At 52.0% G+C, this 16394-nt stretch overlaps 8 protein-coding genes across 8 annotated transcripts; 1 reads left to right on the top strand and 7 right to left on the bottom strand.

The window, feature by feature from the left end:
- Positions 1-2219: 2219 nt before the first annotated feature.
- On the bottom strand, positions 2220-3456 carry QC761_704870 (uncharacterized protein; the record flags this gene model as incomplete). The annotated part of the gene is made up of 2 exons (XM_062882059.1): positions 2584-3456; positions 2220-2254 (listed from the first exon to the last, which is right to left on the bottom strand). The coding sequence occupies exons 1-2, from the start codon at positions 3113-3115 to the stop codon at positions 2220-2222; spliced, it is 567 nt and encodes a 188-aa protein (XP_062727717.1). The 5' UTR covers positions 3116-3456.
- Positions 3457-3727: 271 nt separating this feature from the next.
- On the bottom strand, positions 3728-4141 carry QC761_0101070 (uncharacterized protein; the record flags this gene model as incomplete). Its single annotated transcript, XM_062873109.1, has 2 exons — positions 3728-3749; positions 3828-4141. 2 exons carry the CDS (start codon positions 4139-4141, stop codon positions 3728-3730), a joined length of 336 nt encoding a protein of 111 aa, XP_062727716.1.
- Positions 4142-4656: 515 nt separating this feature from the next.
- On the bottom strand, positions 4657-6632 carry QC761_704880 (uncharacterized protein; the record flags this gene model as incomplete). Its single annotated transcript, XM_062882060.1, has 4 exons — positions 4657-5567; positions 5629-5716; positions 5781-6323; positions 6369-6632. The coding sequence occupies 4 exons, from the start codon at positions 6630-6632 to the stop codon at positions 4657-4659; spliced, it is 1806 nt and encodes a 601-aa protein (XP_062727715.1).
- A 193-nt stretch (positions 6633-6825) lies between these two features.
- On the bottom strand, positions 6826-7345 carry QC761_0101050 (uncharacterized protein; the record flags this gene model as incomplete). Its single annotated transcript, XM_062873108.1, has 2 exons — positions 6826-7055; positions 7285-7345. Coding segments are annotated over 2 exons (291 nt in total), but the record flags the coding sequence as incomplete, so codon positions are not given.
- A 495-nt stretch (positions 7346-7840) lies between these two features.
- On the bottom strand, positions 7841-8439 carry QC761_704885 (uncharacterized protein). Its single transcript, XM_062882061.1, has 2 exons — positions 8294-8439; positions 7841-8222 (listed from the first exon to the last, which is right to left on the bottom strand). The coding sequence occupies exons 1-2, from the start codon at positions 8421-8423 to the stop codon at positions 7897-7899; spliced, it is 456 nt and encodes a 151-aa protein (XP_062727713.1). The 5' UTR covers positions 8424-8439; the 3' UTR covers positions 7841-7896.
- A 406-nt stretch (positions 8440-8845) lies between these two features.
- QC761_704890 (uncharacterized protein) lies at positions 8846-10638 on the bottom strand. Its single transcript, XM_062882062.1, is given in 6 exon segments — positions 8846-9086; positions 9148-9628; positions 9686-9833; positions 9844-10070; positions 10126-10373; positions 10429-10638. The coding sequence occupies 6 exon segments, from the start codon at positions 10618-10620 to the stop codon at positions 8916-8918; spliced, it is 1467 nt and encodes a 488-aa protein (XP_062727712.1). The 5' UTR covers positions 10621-10638; the 3' UTR covers positions 8846-8915.
- Positions 10639-11830: 1192 nt separating this feature from the next.
- On the bottom strand, positions 11831-14491 carry QC761_704900 (uncharacterized protein). Its single transcript, XM_062882063.1, has 2 exons — positions 13068-14491; positions 11831-12998 (listed from the first exon to the last, which is right to left on the bottom strand). The coding sequence occupies exons 1-2, from the start codon at positions 13593-13595 to the stop codon at positions 12042-12044; spliced, it is 1485 nt and encodes a 494-aa protein (XP_062727711.1). The 5' UTR covers positions 13596-14491; the 3' UTR covers positions 11831-12041.
- On the top strand, positions 14446-16155 carry rio1 (Serine/threonine-protein kinase rio1; the record flags this gene model as incomplete). Its single annotated transcript, XM_062882064.1, is given in 2 exon segments — positions 14446-15922; positions 15935-16155. 2 exon segments carry the CDS (start codon positions 14446-14448, stop codon positions 16153-16155), a joined length of 1698 nt encoding a protein of 565 aa, XP_062727710.1.
- Positions 16156-16394: the final 239 nt, after the last annotated feature.

The following is a 16394-nucleotide window of genomic DNA, read 5'->3' as shown; positions in this document are numbered from 1 at the left end:
GTCTTTTGGTAGGGGAGGAGCAGGAAATATCCGTATGATATCCCATGCTCGCTAAAGCTATCCCATCCAGTTTCATCATTCAATACTGACAAATATGCAGGGTCTTATACAGAGGCCAGGATAGTGGCTTCCTCTATGGGCACATCCTCAGAAAGCACCGAGACACGGCGAAGTAGCATGTGGAGCGCAAGCTCAAGCTCTAGCGACACATCTCATTCCACGGTATGGGACGGTATAAAGGGCGTCTTACATCTTGGTGGAAGAAGGGCTAGTGAGTAAGGTGTTATTGCAAAACATACAGTTGAGCACGCGCGTGAAGGGTCACTCAGGGGGAAGGGTCAACTAGCCGGCGGGCCGGCGACGGAAAGCATGATCCGGAAAAGATATGCTTCATTTACATCTCGAAGATGCTTAAATTGCGGGTTGGTTTTGGTCAAAAGTGATTCATAGTATGTATTCACAGCTAATTTGTTTACCTGCAACGTGAACAAAGAAACACCCATGTTTTGTGAAAATCGGGGGCATCCAGGGGTAAAAAATGTGGCCCGTGCGCGTCACCTTGACATCAATCCCTCTGCATATCATCAGCATCTACTCCTCTAAAGTCAAACCAGCTGTTCCACTCCTCATCTGCCAGTAGGCTGTCCTTTATTCCCATCTCGACCGCAATGCTGAACTCATTCCCTTCATCATCCCCGCAAGGTCCATTCCCTCGGACCGGGTAGACCACAACCAGGCCATTGGTGACTGTGTCAAACGGGAACCTGAATGCATGCGGCTTGCCGAAACCAAAGTCTGCATCACAAGGACGAGTGTCTCGCCATTCTGTGACGAAGATACTCAGCGGTGGGAGTGAGTCCACGCGCAGAAACAGGGCCGTCTTGTCCCGGATGGGCGCGATGCCATTCAATGCAGCAGCAAGAGACTCTTGGGTGACAGAGTTTGTCAACTGACGGATGTACCACGCCAGCTTCTCCAATGATGCGTCTGAGGCGACCTCAGAAGCAGCCAAAGGCTTGAGCTCGGGTGGTGACTGGCTGCTAAGAGCCACGTAGACAACGTTGCCCTGAGTGCGGGGCGCGATAGGTGGGTTGGTGAAGCGGCGACGCATGTCAACTGCTTCTCCCCATATCATGGGGGTATTAGAGGGGACATCATCGGCGAAGAGTGCGAGGCGGTGTTTAGTCAGGATTCTCCATATGAGAGCATTGTAGGCATCATAGCTGGACACGTAATAGCTGCCATCTTTCGGACTGGCGAGTTGCTTCAAAGCGGCAGTTTTGGTCTTGGACAGATGGAACAGCAGCTATTGAGCCTTTTTGTGATCAGGATGGCGGAGGGGTGAGGCTGGGCCATCAATCTTCTTGTCTTCGGGTACGTTCGGCGCAGTAATTCTGGACAGGTCGAGGCAGGATGGATCCCAAGGAGGCAAAGCCGGGGCGCTAGGGTTGGCCCAAATGGTGGCACAGTTCTCGGCCAGTTGGTGCAACTCTCCCGCCCAACCCATGATGTCGTTGGCGTAGTGATGATGGTGCATCATGAGCAGGAAGCCCCCTGGGATGAAAGTGATTTTGAAGGCGGCACATTTGGGATGGCTGGATGGCTGTGCTTCGGGCTTCTCGCCATATGTCATAGGCGAAACACACCAGGTTTTCATGTTTCCCAGCGCTCTTGAGGCGAAATGCTGTGCTTCCAGTGATCCGAACGTCTGATACTCTCCTTCGGGCTTCGATTCGGCGGTGTCGAGAAACTGAACGTGAAGCTCGACCGTGCTGTCTCTGGTCTTGTGAAAACAAAGGTCGCCACCTCCAGAGGGTTGCTCCTGCAGAGTGCCGCACAGCTGACGGCACTGGGACAGCGTGACTTCCAATCCATCTTTGATCGTAGATATGATCCTCGACTTGTCCGCGCTGGGAGAAAGCTTGAAGAACAAGGCGTAGTTGGTATACACCTGTCCAACGCAGTAGTCTAGTGTGGACAGATTGAAATATTCGTGCTCTGGATCTGCTTCCCACCCCTTCGGGCGAAGTTGAATGATTGAGTTTTGTAGTTCCGTCATCGTTGTTGACCGTCTCTAGTTGTGGAGGATTGCTGATACCTACCCAGGAGTGTGACGTGAATGTTGGGATTTCAGTAGGTTCCGGCTGTAAACACAAGTGCGACTATTGCCAACTTAGTTGCATTTGAATGCAGGTTGGTTCCTCTCGCCCAAGCCTTGATCACTGAGCAGCAGGATTTCCTGACCACTCCAAATCTGTTATGTCCGGAGAGTCTAATGTGTGTGACAGCATCTTGGCGACGTAACGTAAGCTGATTTTCTGTTAAGGAACAGTAAAGATCACCGGCTCTAATGCATGTAAAGGATTTTTGTCCATGTCTTTCCCTTGATATTGCGAACAAATGCCATTGGATTTCGTAACGCCGAGATACCTGTAAATCAAGAAAGGAAACTACCAGATACAAGACCCGCTCAATAAACCCAACAAATGCCTAGCCCGCCCTGCCTTCGAAGGTATATATGTACAATGTCCACCAACAATCTTCCATGCCAACCTCTTTAAAGAGCTTCGTTCAGCCACTCACTCTCATACTGCACACCACTTCTCTTGAAGAGCTGTGTAATTGGGCACCTTCTCTCCACCTCCCTGACAAAATGACGAAATCGCGCATCAGCCTCCAAGTTGTCTCCCTTTACAGACTCTAGAATGTTGGTCTGGACTCTGACGAAGAGTTTAACGCTCTCCCAGTTGGGGTTACCCTCGCACTTGCCCTTGATAAGTACGTCCGTGGGAAGCACGGCGTCGAGTCTGACGTTCCACTGGCCAAGCTTAATGCCGTGGTCCTCAGCTACCTTAGCACCCGTTACTTGGTTGCAGGAGGTAAGAGAGGCAAGGCTGTAGGCCACTGGTGATGGGGCCGAGTCAGCGCCACCGAGAACAGGGTATGTATCGGTTTGAATGCTGTATGGCTTGTCTTTGATGGTGATGGTCTGCTGGGTGCCTGTCCCACGCCCGCAGATGCGGAGAGGGATGGAGGATGATTTGGTGGCGGAGGTAGACAATGTGCGTACTGCACGGGTAGCGGTTCTTGAAAGGCTCGTGCGAAACATGTTCATCGTTGGCAGCCTTTTTAGATGTTGACGGTGTCGATAAGTACCGTAAGGTGTAGTTTTTGTAAGATGGTGTCGACGGCCTGGAGTAGGTAGGTAGTCTGAGGCTTTGTGGATGACCGGCAGCAAGTTTTGGGGTATCAAAAGCGAGTTGGGGTAGCAAAGCTAAGATGCATCTGACAGTCCAAAGTGAGGTTAAATTGTTTACTTTATGTCTCCACGATGTCTGGGTTCAGGGCACTCCACCTAGTGCCATGTCTCCGGGAAATGGCGCACTGCAGTTGCAATCCCCACCAGGATAAAATGCCAAAAGGCATCAAACCATCTCCCGGGACGTCCCAATTCACCCACAATGCAGCTGTGATGGTTGCATGGAGAATGTATTTTTCCTTTTTTGCCGTGTGTTATTGGCCGTTGTCTCGGGCCATCCTTGCATCCGCTGACCCTCATGACCCTGGAGGCCACTAAGCTGTCGGTAATGGACCCCTGTACGCAACAGCCAGTAGCCGGTCCACGGCCCGCTCCGTCTCCGTTGATCCGTGATCGACTCATCTTCAGTGCTCAACGCATGGAAAGTATATCTGCCAGCAGAACATGGTTAATTATTGTCCATGTCTATCAGCTACTCAACTTGTTCATTCTGTCAAGTTTTTGTTTGAAATCATGTCAGCATAAGGTTCTTTGATCCGGCCTTGCTCAGAACAAATAAGGTGCCCACCTTCCAGGTTGATCTCGTTGCACTTCAAAAGATCGTGCAGGTGGGAGGAGCATTGATGCGCTTGAGCTTGTCGTGCTTGATGCTTTGGTCATGTCGCTGTTGGTCTTAATGTCAAAGGAAGAGTGTGTCCCGCTCAACACAGTCTCGACCGCTTCATGCTCGTCGTCATCATCATATCCCGGAAGAGTCTCGGCGGTTCGAGTTCCAACCTCATCGCCTTTGACGACTCTGGTCCGTGGGTGGTCGATGATTGTCAAGCCCATCGCGATGCTTTGCACCCAGTTTGACGGGACGAAGAATTCTGAGCTAAACATGGCTTCGATCGCAGGGAGCACGCTTTATCATGGTCCAGATCTTGTCAAGCGGCAGGAAATGTAAGAGGGTCGCCTCGCAGTTGTCTGCGGTTCGATTTCCGGTTTGTTCTCCTTGTTACCGCTATGACCAAAGCGAGAACATTTGAGATTGCCGCTGTCATTGCCGGGCAAGTATTGATGCTTCTTTGCCACCGATTAAAGAATGGGTATGGCTCCTAACAAGCAACAGGTATGCTGCTGTGGTGACTGTCTTTCTCGGGGCCCCATGATATGTTGACTTGAAAATTTGAGAGAAATGGCCCAACAAACTTTATACCTTCAAAGTCAAATGTCTACCCAGCTAGCTACAATTCAAAAAAGAAAACCAAAATCTCGCCATGTCAACAACCTACCGGTAACCTAAACTCCGAGATGCAACACGGGCGTGTATAACAGGGCAACTCAACACCGCTGAAGCCATCTGCCAACTTGGCGGAACCGCGCCCGAAGTAATATCGTTACCCAAAATTCCTGGTCTACAACTGGAGGCCCATCTTTCTCAACCTTGCCCCATACCTGCCGAGCAATAGCGGTACGGGAATCATGAGAATGCAGATGAACCCAAGTAATGAATTGCCCCAACCCAATCCAAGATTCTCGTACATGGATGGCCCGGCAAGTGGAAGCAACATCCCGGCCAAGCTGCGGGCGACGGTATTGGCTGCTATGGCTGATGCAGCGTATATTGGATAACAGTCGATGAGGTATGTCGTCAGAGGGATGAAGATTCCAATGATTCCAAACGAAAAAGGGAATAGGGCAATAACTGGCACGATCCAGTGCGTGTGATAGTGTGTCGTCCAGCCGTACCAGAAGAAGGTGATGGGCAGCAACGTGCTGGCCCATATACTCAGCGAAAGACGCATCTCTGGTTCGAACACCCCGTTGTTCTGCTTGGTACGCCGAACAACACCCTTGTCTGAGGTGGCCGTGACCACCGCCCATCCGCACATGTTTCCAATGCCCAGACAAATGTAGATGAGGCCCGTTATGCCGATGCTCCAGCCATAAGTCTCCTGGAACACGAGGGGAATAGTGGTGAAGAGCAGATACAGCGTACCATAGGTGAAGGCGATGTAAATGGAGACGAAAAAGACGAGCGGTGACAGGAAGAGCATTTTGGTCGGCCGCACAAGACCATTGAGAAGAATACGCTTCTGGCTCATCTGCTCTCCGGTCTCAAAACAGCTCCTCAGATCTTTCCGGCCCGACTCCGAGGCGAGCCGCTTAACCTTCCGCTCAATCAAAACGCGAGGGTTCGTTTCCTGGTTGAAGAGCTCTGTAAGCCCGCATACCACGACGGATATGATCAGCACGATCCAGAAATCCCAGCGCCACCCGATAGTTTGAGATACGAAGCCACCAATGACGGGGCCAACAGTTGGGCCTGGAGACAAAGTTAGCCAAACCCTGTTGCTATCCACGTTACCCCAAATGCGTGCACCAACCGATCAAAGGCCCCAAGGTTACAATGCCTATTGCGAATCCTCTTTCATCTGTCCTGAACATGTCGGCAATGATGCCTGCCCCGAGTGTCTGGGAAGAGTCAGTCATCAGCAACGAGCGCACGACCATCGTCTTTTCCCAAGTCGAGACTTACCAAGCATCCAGCACCACCCACGCCAGCGAGGAATCGAAACACTATTAGTGACTCAATCGTCGGCGCCAAGGCGCAACCAATCTGCCAGGCGCAAAAGAACCAGTTTGCGGCACTCAGAACAACCCTCCGCCCATATATTTCACTCAACGGCGCCAGGAACAATGGGCCGACGGTATAGCCAAGCAGATACACGCTAACTGTCATGGCGCCCACAATCTCGTTGTCATTTTCAAAATCTCGGTTCAAATAGGTGATACCCGGGGCCAAAATTGACGATGCGAAGGGTGTCAACAGGGTGATGGCTGAAAGCAGGCAGAGGATAAGGTATTTTTTGCGGTTAGGAAAGTTGAGCGGCATCAATGGGTCATCCTGACCTTCCCAGCCGACAATGCCTTGGTGAAGATTGGTGACGGGTACGGGGGCGAAGGGGATTCGTTCACGCTCCTTGGCCTTGCGGCGGCTGACGACGCTCAAAACTCGGGAAACCTTGCTTTTGACGCTGCCACGAGTTTCGATGCGCCTGATGTCTTCTATGTCGTGCGCCTGGGAAGGTTAACACCATTATACAAGGCGGTGAGGTGGACTTACTCTGCCAAGTTCGACATCAAGCTCATGGCCAGGATCCGCTGCTTCTGCCTCTTCATGGTCGATATCGGGATGGATAGCGCGGCTTTGGCCATCATCTCCAGACTCGAATGACTTTTGAGGAGGTAATCCAACTGGAGAAGAAGTTGCTTCCCTCTTGTGAGCCACCGAGGAAGCACTAGAACCCGAGGATGGCGGTTCGGCGGCGAGCGTGGCTGGCGCTGATGTCGATTGCTCTCGGCTTTGGCGGGCGGCCTTTTCATCCATTTTGTCTAAATGGGGGTGAGGGAAGATGGAACATGCAAAGTCTCATGCTGGACTCCTGCGGCTCAGTTGAAGATGGGAGCCAAGAAATAGAGGGATGAAGAGCGTGGGCATGTGGTCGGTTTTGATTAAGCTTGACTGACAGGGGGGCGTTGAAGTCGATTTGCGCCTTTCCATGCAGGAATTAGTTGCACAATCACTGGCCCACCAACAAAAGCACCTGAACATCCATGTCGAGCAACAGCAGCTTGGAGCTTGCCGTCATTGCCGACGCGGAGATAACCCGGCGCAAAAGGGACCTGACGGAATTGATGAAGTGCATGAGGTGAGGGTCGTACTTCTTGTTGGTGCTAGGTAGCATCGCAGGAGCCCACGGGACATTTTCGTAATATTTTGTGGTATACCTACACAGAATATCGTGATATCCTGATATCAAAACAGTCAGTTGGAGACGGTTGTTGTCGAACTCCGCCTAGCCCGTCAGTTTGGAGTTTTTGCGGGGAAGGGGGGTGACTGTGGGGCCGCGGCCAACTCTATTTTGATCTCGAAACGAAGCTGCATTACAAAGCACAGCATCGGCGATTAGGCCTGGCAGAATTCAGCATCATCATTATTATCATCATGATGTACCAGTCATCATCTCATCCGAACTTACCAACTTCTTCCAGCCGCTCGTCTACTAGGTAGGTACTCGTCTCAGCCGAGAGCTCCCAAGGCTGATGGCCAAATAACAGATGGAGAAATCGTCATCGACAAGCCTCGGCTCCTCCTCCACTTCACATTGAATGATGCGGGGTAATTAGTGCATCTCGTAGCTCCCCCCTCCCCCTGAAGACGTTAAACTCCACCGGTTCGACCATTTGGCCATTCCTCATCGATCTTTTTGGTGTCAGCTATTTTCAACAATACCTGTTCCTCGCGGCCTGCATAGATCGGCACTGCACGCAAATGCCACCTCCACCGTGCGTCAAGCTGCTCCGAACAGTAACGTAAAGTTACCTTACCTACACAAAAACTGTTGTCACCCGCAGCTGTCCTTTGCTTATTATCGTGTCATAGGGAAGTAATCTATCTGTTCCCCCTGGAAGTGCTTCACCGCTTGTTGACAACTCAGCCAAGGATGCTGTCATACAGCATGCCCCCCCGCCTCTGTCATCTGTTTTCGTAGCCGGAGCATTGGAGACTGGAAGCTACAGTTCAAAACACACAGTATACTCTTCTATTTCGCCTCCCCAAGTAAGAACCTTATCTGAGCCCGACACATGGTTTAGTTATTCAGATCCACCAAAGCCACAACCTCGATCTCAATATTCATTCCCGGGAGCGCAAGTTGTGGTGTTCCGACAGCAGTGAGAAGAGGCCGATGGTCTGGTCCACAGAACTTCTTGAGTGCGGCCGCGGTAGCTGCAAGGCCTTCCTCTGTCAAGCTGGCCGGCGTGTTGAAAGAGCGAGCCGAGTACACCTGGCGCCAGGTGATCTTCTTGCTGGGGTCGGGAGATGCCGCCTGGAGAGCCAACTCAACGTTGGAGAATGCCTGCTCGATTTCTTTGGTGAGAGAGGAAGGGATGGCTCCGCTGGCTGGGTCCCAACCACCTGAATCCGGGGACGGCTCTCGTGTCAGATCATGTCTATATCAAAGTGAGAGGCCTCAGTTATGGACGTACCTTGGCCGGATATCTCGATTCGATTTCCAATGCGGACCGCTTGGCTGTAGTGGAACCCGTTGGACAATGCTTCTCCCTGGCCGGGGTAAGTGAAGAAGACTGGCTTGGCAGATGGGTCTGAGTTGTTCATGTTGGAAAGATGTGCCTTGTGGCCTTGCTGACAGGCTAGGTAGGGAAGTTCACTGAAGAGTGGAAGTGGAACGCTATAGTCCGCTGACACCTGGAAAATTACACCTTTATAAAATCGAGAAAGAGGATCAAGAAGCTTCCGTTAGTGAAATCCTGTTTTGTCATCAACAACATTAATCAGCATATTGGCAGGGCGGTCCGAGTTGGCTTCTTGGCTGCAACCAACAGGTTGTAATGTTGGTGCATGACGTTGGCTCGCGAAGTGCTTGAAAAGGATCACGAAGCTCTTGGATGGCAGAAGTGGAGACTCCACTCTCACGCCCATTTCAAACTGCTGACAGGAATGTGGGAAGGTAGGGCGACTAAATGTTAAGTTTGGAAATTCAACAAGGTTTTGGGCTATTCATTCCTAAGACCATGTTCCGTCCGTCTGGGCTTTCATATACGAGACCATGGTGCTCAAAGCGCCAAGGAACTGACAAACAGTGTCATTCTAGTTGGTATCGACGATATGGTTCATAAGTCTGCCCTTGTTGCTGGTGTTGTTCACGTTGCCATTCCCATTGATGTGTGTGCCCATCATAAACTGGAAGTTGTTGCCACCCATGCCCATACGCAGGCTGAGACGGATAAAGAGGTCGTTGCTCTTGCCATCCTCCTGCTCCTTCATCCCCAGGTTTTCCGTAATCCGAGTACCTACCGCCGCCATTAGCAGCAGCAGTGACAGCACTGGGGGCGTATTGTGATGATACTATCTCTGCGTACTTGGCGGCTGGACTTCCTGCTGGTGAAGCAGTTGAGGCAGGTGGCGGACTGCCCGGTGGAGCATGATACCCAGACTGGTATGCCATCCCTCCTCCACCTGGTGCCACAGTTGAACCAATAAAACTTTGAGCCTCCCTTTTCTTCTTTTTATGACTCACCAGTGCAAACGCAACCAAGGCTCCAAGTAGGACTAACATCCCAACTCCAACCCCAATCCTTGCTTCGGCGCCTGGCGACAAGCCATTGGAGACTCCTGCCTGTGACACCCCAAGGCTATACCCCATCGCCCAGACCGCATTTAAGATTGCCGTTGTCGGCAAATCAGAGTTGGCGGGATTCTTCACGTCACCTGCCGTTATCACAGGCGGGGAGGCCTTTTCAATTAAGGAGCTGAAAAAAGGGGTTGCACTGGCCAAGGTAGATGTGAACTTGAAGTAACCGCTGGGTCTCGCTGTTAATATAACCGTTGAAGACAGACTAAAAGGTTTGCCAACTCACTTTGGGCAACATAATCCTCCAGGAACGCTGTAATAGTCCATAGGACATTTCACCAATTTCGCAGTGTCTCCTGACTGAGGTTGTGGAAACTGCCCGGGAACGGCCGCCATACGGTTCGCTTGTTGTTTGCTGCCATCAGCAACGGCGACTGTGCGAACACTGAATGGACAACACTCCGGTCTCGAGTTGTCGCAGCCGAAAAGGAACATAAAACACCTTGTCATCACCTTGTATCATGGAGAACGAAGTCGCGGTGCAGTCGCCTTTGAGCAAGGGTGCCCCTTCGCCTGGGATGATGCTTGGGGCTACAGGGAGTGGGGGAGCAGTAATGGGTCCAAGGGGAATTATGGTTGAGGCGGGGCTTAGTTCGAGTTGAACTGTTGAACTGCTTCCTGTGAGCGATTCAGGTTGAACATTCCGGGAACAAATAAGGAGCATACGGCTGAGGTAGCTGTGCCATCACACTGCTGAGAGGTGTTGGGCACGCAGTCTGGAACCAGGACTGTTCATAGGCCTCCCAGTTAGGCTCACCGCCTACCGCTCCCCAACAGCTGGACGTAGCAAGGGCAACGGAGACGCACTCAAGATACTGTATACCGTTATTGCAGTTACAGTGATCTGTGGAGGAGCTGGCAAAACAAGCCCCGTAATCACCTGCTGAGCTGCAGGTAGAGAAGCCATTGAAGCTCTGTTCCTAAGCATTAGAACAGTGGCGTGAAGGTTGACTGGGACAGTTGGCTAACAGTGCAAGAATGGTTATCGTCTGTGGTAATTGCTATTGTCATGGCGGTGGTCGCCGCCCCGGAAGTGGCGGTCATGGTCTTATTGTCATATTGCCGTCGAAGCATGGCTCTCAGGGGGGAAATGTCGGTTCGATCTGTTGTTGGAGCTGGCAAGGGCGTCAGTGTCGCCGGGAAACATGGTGCTGCCGCCATGATGGATGTCAGGGGTAGTTAACAAGAAGGGGATGAGATTAGCGGTGGAAGAATTACGCGCCAAAGAGCAGTAAAAAGAGCCTTTATGTCCAGTCTGCCCGACTGGCTGCCCGACGTGAACAAGGTCCATACGCCATCCGTTTTCAATAAGTAGGCATGGACGGGATAAAGTGAGGGCGCCCATATGCACCGTGTCGGGACAAGCCTGGAGGTCATGGTTGACGAGCCGTTAATAGTCTGCGGCTGAAGGAGAGCTCAGCATCTCTTACCCATTCTCTTGTTTCCACAGCTTTGTCAGGACGGGGGCTTTGGGCGCCAGTGGGTTCCGACTAAGGATGTTATGAAAGGGAACTTTATTGAAATTACTACTTTTACCACGTTATCCCCAGCCCTATTATTGAAATGGTGAGTAAACACACAAAACAACCACAACACCACAAATATACCCTCAACAGGGCTCTGAATGAACACACCTGCGTGACAGTGGCTCGCTCGCAGGCCGCACTTCACGTAGGACAAACAAAAGACTCTGTGGGCTCGCAGGCCACACAGCAAGCACCGGATTGGCCTGATCAGAGGGCCAGAACTGCCTGCACGCATGCAAAACGTAAAAATACTAAGAAATAGAAGTCGATGATCTGTCTAAAATAGAATGTCCGAAGCAGACCACTTACATACATGACCCCTGAACCCCCGAATCCTCAGAGAGCCCCGCTTCCTTACTCATACCCTCAGGCTGTGGCCGCACCCCATACCAATATATATATATATAAACTACGTAAGTAAGCTTAAAATCCTCTATACCTTTCAGCAACCTTTTGGTGGAACCAGCCGCCAAGGCCTTCGCCATGCATGTTTCGACCCGAGCGTTTGGGTTGGGATTGGCCCCACTTGAGTTTGGATGCTGTCTATATACTTTCTGTGCCCCCACAATTCAACGTCACCCACCCACTCACGCACATCACAAAAGGCATGATGAGGGTGTTAATAGTGTATGGCAAAGGATTTGGCGGAGTATAGCAAGTTCATAGGCCTCTCTGGCAAGTATTAGCAGCAGTTCCATGCGAAGAGTCTGCAATTTCCAATATGAGACCCTGAATACACTGTGGTCCCGTCTCTTATCAGTCACATCAATATTTGCTAGAGATCCACTCCTGAGTATAAGCCAAGATGACTTTGTCCATCCTCAAGATGTTCAACTGTCCGACGCGTGTAAACTTGTGTAGCGACAAGGAAGTCAGATTAAAGACTGCATGTTGCGTAGGTATAATCACAGATCTCCTATCACTGGCCCTGTTGATAACAAAAAAAGATACAAGTCTGGGTATCCCGTAACTAACACCCAACCAACGCCTAGCTACTTGAGATACCATTCCTCCCCGCTTAAAAAGCAATATCTGGAATAAACCAAAAGCAAAATCTTAGCTATCCCTCATAACATTCGGTTGTGCCTTGGCAGGTCGAGGCGTGCTTGGCTCCTCTTCCACCGGCACCACCTCCCATCGTTTGGGCGGGTCGTTCATTCCTGGCCATAGATCCGTAGGCAGGAACTCTCCATCTTCCTGCCGGAAGAGCTCTCGCTTCGCCTGGTCTGCTCTTAGCAAATCATCCACAATCTCCTTCGCCTTGCGCCAGGTATTGGCAATCTTGTCCTCTACAACCCTTCGTCTGTCTGCCTCCTCCCTCAGTCGGTCATAGGAAGTCAAGTACCCCTCATAAAACTCCTTCAGGCGCTCCATCTCATCCATCTTTTCAAAGATTGTTTCCTTTTCTCCCTCCCAACGTTGTACAAATTCGTCCTCGGCACCAACATAACTCGGCAGTTTGGCTCCGATATCCTCCAGCAGTGCGAACGCATTGACAGTAGACACATGTTCGGCGCGAATCGTGTCGGCTTGGTCTTTCAGTGCTCCAAAGACGTCCTCCATGCGCTGCAGCACATTCTGTATGTCCGAAACAACTTCCTCCACCTGAGGCGAATCTTCCAAGACGACTTGGATTATCTCGGCCCTCTCGTGGGGATCCATTGGCTCGAGCTCGGCCATGCGAGATTCCTGCTCTGTAATTACGCCGGAAATGGAGACGGGATCTCCGCTATCCTCGGTTGTTTCTGCGGCTCTGCGACGAGCAAGAGCCGCGCCCCCCTCGGTTGACCGGACGGCAGTAACGCACATGTCGAAATGCTGAGTTAGGGAGCTGAGATGCTGTGCCATGGAATGCGAGAGGTCGGAGAGCTGGCCCAAGAGCTGGGGCATCTGGTTGTGGGAGCTCGAGGAAGACGGGGAGGGGCTCGAGGACGCGCACGGAAGACGTTTGTTGAGAAAACGTAAATCGTCTTCGAACCGGAGGAGGTCGCCGTCGAAGGAGGTTTGCGCGGCCTACACAAGGACAACCATTAGTGACCGGGACAGTGAGAAAGGATATCAGAGCAACAAATGGCATCATACTTTGAGCTCGGCTATGCTAGATTTTAAGGATTCTCGGAGTATGTCAACCTGGCCCTCATCGACAAAGTCTATCAACGACCTGGTCTCTTCACCTGGAGGGCGGAATGCAGGCTCCACAACCGTATCACGAAGCATCTGAATGGTCTTCTCGAGCCGGCCATTGACGCCGTCCAGCGCGCGGATAAGCCGGTCGAAATCCTTGCGCCCACTGTTGTAGACGGAAACCATCTTTCGGCGCACCTGTCGCAGGATGAAGATCTGGTCGTTGATGCCACTGCGCAAGAAGGCCGTCTGCGCGCTCAGGACAACCGACTCCTCGTGCATCTGGCGGGCATGGGTGGAAAGGCCATTGGCGCGAAGCACAAGCGCCATGGAAGAGAGCGACTGCTTCGCGGCAAGCAAATGCTTGACCAGCACCTCGACAGGAACATTATCGGCATCGAAGCTTGACGGTGGCGGCTTTTGGCCTTCGGTTGATATCGGCCGCAAAGGTGCGCCTGTTGACGAGGCTGAGCTGGGAGATGCCATTGGATTGGGGCAACCTGGAAGTCGGATGCGTCAAGTGCTAGGCTGGGAAGGGTGTTGAGGTGACGGAAACAGGAGAGCAGATGCGGCCCGCGGGTCTCGGCATCTTTGTTGATGATGGTGGAGAAAGAAGGGGACTTCCCACAAGACTTCTGCCCTGTCTTGTTGATGAACAGCTGAATGTCTGGAGCTTTGACTCTGGAGCCTTGTCGGTGTTGCAGCCGTCCGTCGGTTGTTAATAGCTTATCGCCAGCGATAGCAGGGGACGCACGAGCCAAGTATGTCTGCCACCTACACCGTCCATCTGTGTCGGATTCCACTTACGCGTGCTGCATCTCTATGTACTGTACCTACCGGCCATGGCGCTATCTTCGACAGTAGCCCGAGATAGACGTGTTACTGTCCCTTGATTGACAGGTTCCTGTCATCTAGCTGAGATGATGAAGGTCTGGTGGTGAATGCTAATGGTTTGCCAGGGGTAATCGACGGTTCATGATGATGGATGCCAGAAATGATGGGGTCATCTCTAGCGACTAAACGCTGGCTGATTCTCTTAAAACTTGGCTTTGGATTTATTTTGACCTTATGTCACTTTTGAAGTGTGGCCAGATTTGACCTTGATTCATCCTGCTGCAGTCCTTATAAACGAGCGTGTTCTCAATTGACCATCGTCCTTGCTGCATCGCAACACCCGGACCTGACAGGCAACCACCCCCGCGGTCCGTCGATAAGATAAGAGCGTCCGCCCCACCAAAAACTTTCCAACCGCCACCAATCCAGCATTTCATCGCCGTGCTCCCCGACTACCCTGCCTCTGTGACAGTTCGTATATCTCAAAGTCCTGCCGTCCATGATGTCTTCCTCTGAGCCAGTAGCACCCGGAAGTGCGGCGCCGCACCAGCCGCCCTATACCTACCAGCCAAACCAAGGCTATGCTCCGACTGAGCCCATCCCCACTGAGCTCGCCAATGCTGCCCCGCATGGTGTCGACGAGTACCTGTGGGAAGACAGTGATGATGATGTGGCCTACAGCGACGAACTCGACGATGATTACCTGGAGGGTGGCGAAGGTAACTCGGGCGACATCACCAAACAGGTCAACCGCCAGCGTCAGCTTCAAGGCGCCGCCAACAATGGAGCACCCACAGCTCTCCCCCGCTCCAACGCCCAGAAGCCAAAGGCCAACAACTCGAACCACGTTGACGACCTCGATTCCGAACTGGCAAAGCACGCAAGGAAGCTCAAGACCGATCTTATAATCGATGACGACGACTTCTGGAACGGAGATGACCACACCGGGGAGGTCAAGGACAAGGACAAGGACAAGGCCGACCGCGCCACCAACGAGTTGGTGATGGACCAGCGCACACGCATGATTCTGCTCAAGATGATCAGCCGCGGTATTGTCAGCGAGGTGCACGGTGCCATCAGCACAGGCAAGGAGGCCAACGTTTACGGTGCCGTGTTGGATCCCCTGGATGGAACCCGCCCCTTGCACCGCGCCATCAAGATTTACAAGACGGCCATTCTCGTCTTCAAGGACAGAGAAAGGTACATTACAGGCGAGCATAGGTTCAAGAGAGGTGCCAATAAGAAGAACAACCGGGAGATGGTCAAACAATGGGCCGAGAAGGAGTTCCGCAACTTGAAGCGTCTGCATGCTGCCGGCATTCCATGCCCAGAACCTCTGGAGCTCAAGTCTCACGTCTTGGTGATGGAGTTCCTGGGAAATAAACGGGGTTATGCCTACCCAAGACTGCGGGATGCCACTCTTTCCGATGAGGGCACCGAAAACCCGTGGAGACCTGTGTACATCCAACTCTTGGGCATCATGCGCCGTCTTTTCAGGGTCTGCAACCTGGTACATGCCGATCTGAGCGAGTACAACATCCTCTATGACAAGAACAAGCTGTACATTATCGACGTCTCGCAGTCAGTCGAGCACGAGCACCCGCGTGCCCTCGAGTTCTTGCGCATGGACATCAAGAATGTGGGCGATTTTTTCCGCCGCAAAGGTGTCGACACCCTCCAGGACCGCGCCATATTTGACTTCATTACGGCGATCGATGGTCCTGTCGAGGAGCCAGAGCTTTCCGAGGCCATCGAGCGACTCTACGAGACCCGCCCTTCCATCCAGGATGCCGCGACCGAGGAAGTTGATGTCGAAGTCTTCCGCAACCAGTTCATCCCCCGAACCCTGGACGAGGTCTACGATATGGAACGGGATGCCAAAATACCCGTTGAGCAGCTAGTCTACAACAGCATGCTTGCCAATACAGTTTCCGTGAAACCGGAGGCCGCAGAAGAGGGCTCAGAAGAGGACTCAGAAGATGACTCAGAAGATGGCACTACGGCGGACGGTGATGACAGGTCAGAGGGCAGCGAGATCGACCAAAGCATATTTGACAAGGGCCCACCAAGAGGAAAAAAGCATGAGGACAAAGACGAGAAGAGGCAGCACAAACAAACGGTCAAGGAGGAGAAGAGAGCCAAGAGGGCCGAGAAGATACCCAAGGCGAAGAAGAAGAGGATCATTGCTACCACCACTAAGAAGAGGAAGTAGTCTGTCTTTTTTTTTTCTCCGTTGGGGCAGAAAAGCAAGCCTGACGGTTCATCTAGGAGTTATGCAATTTTACTCACCTTGTGAAAGCTGGCACAGTCTCTCTCCATTTACGCTTCATGTATTAAACACTGATAGCAACATCTTGCGAACCGGATGATGAGCAAACACTTACTGCCCGGATGTACTGAAAGGATGAGTTCTTCTGGAGGGACCTCCTCAACCAGTTCAACCTCTTGATC

Source organism: Podospora bellae-mahoneyi, chromosome 7, assembly GCF_035222275.1.
Source record: "Podospora bellae-mahoneyi strain CBS 112042 chromosome 7, whole genome shotgun sequence".
Classification (NCBI taxonomy): domain Eukaryota; kingdom Fungi; phylum Ascomycota; class Sordariomycetes; order Sordariales; family Podosporaceae; genus Podospora; species Podospora bellae-mahoneyi.
The sequence above is the reverse complement of the archived record's forward strand: the minus strand, read 5'-3'. Positions and strand labels throughout refer to the sequence as shown.

Excerpts from the sequence above, each read along its gene's own strand:
- QC761_704885 (XM_062882061.1), bottom strand. The coding sequence starts at position 8,423 with ATGAACAACTCAGACCCATCTGCCAAGCCAGTCTTCTTCACTTACCCC. Across the intron at positions 8,223-8,293 it reads AATCGAGATATCCGGCCAAG|GTGGTTGGGACCCAGCCAGC; the intron begins GTACGTCCATAA and ends CCCCGGATTCAG.
- QC761_704890 (XM_062882062.1), bottom strand. The coding sequence starts at position 10,620 with ATGGCGGCAGCACCATGTTTCCCGGCGACACTGACGCCCTTGCCAGCT. Across the intron at positions 10,374-10,428 it reads ACGATAACCATTCTTGCACT|AGCTTCAATGGCTTCTCTAC; the intron begins GTTAGCCAACTG and ends GCTTAGGAACAG. Across the intron at positions 10,071-10,125 it reads ATGGCACAGCTACCTCAGCC|TTCAACAGTTCAACTCGAAC; the intron begins GTATGCTCCTTA and ends CACAGGAAGCAG.
- QC761_704900 (XM_062882063.1), bottom strand. The coding sequence starts at position 13,595 with ATGGCATCTCCCAGCTCAGCCTCGTCAACAGGCGCACCTTTGCGGCCG. Across the intron at positions 12,999-13,067 it reads CTAGCATAGCCGAGCTCAAA|GCCGCGCAAACCTCCTTCGA; the intron begins GTATGATGCCAT and ends GTCCTTGTGTAG.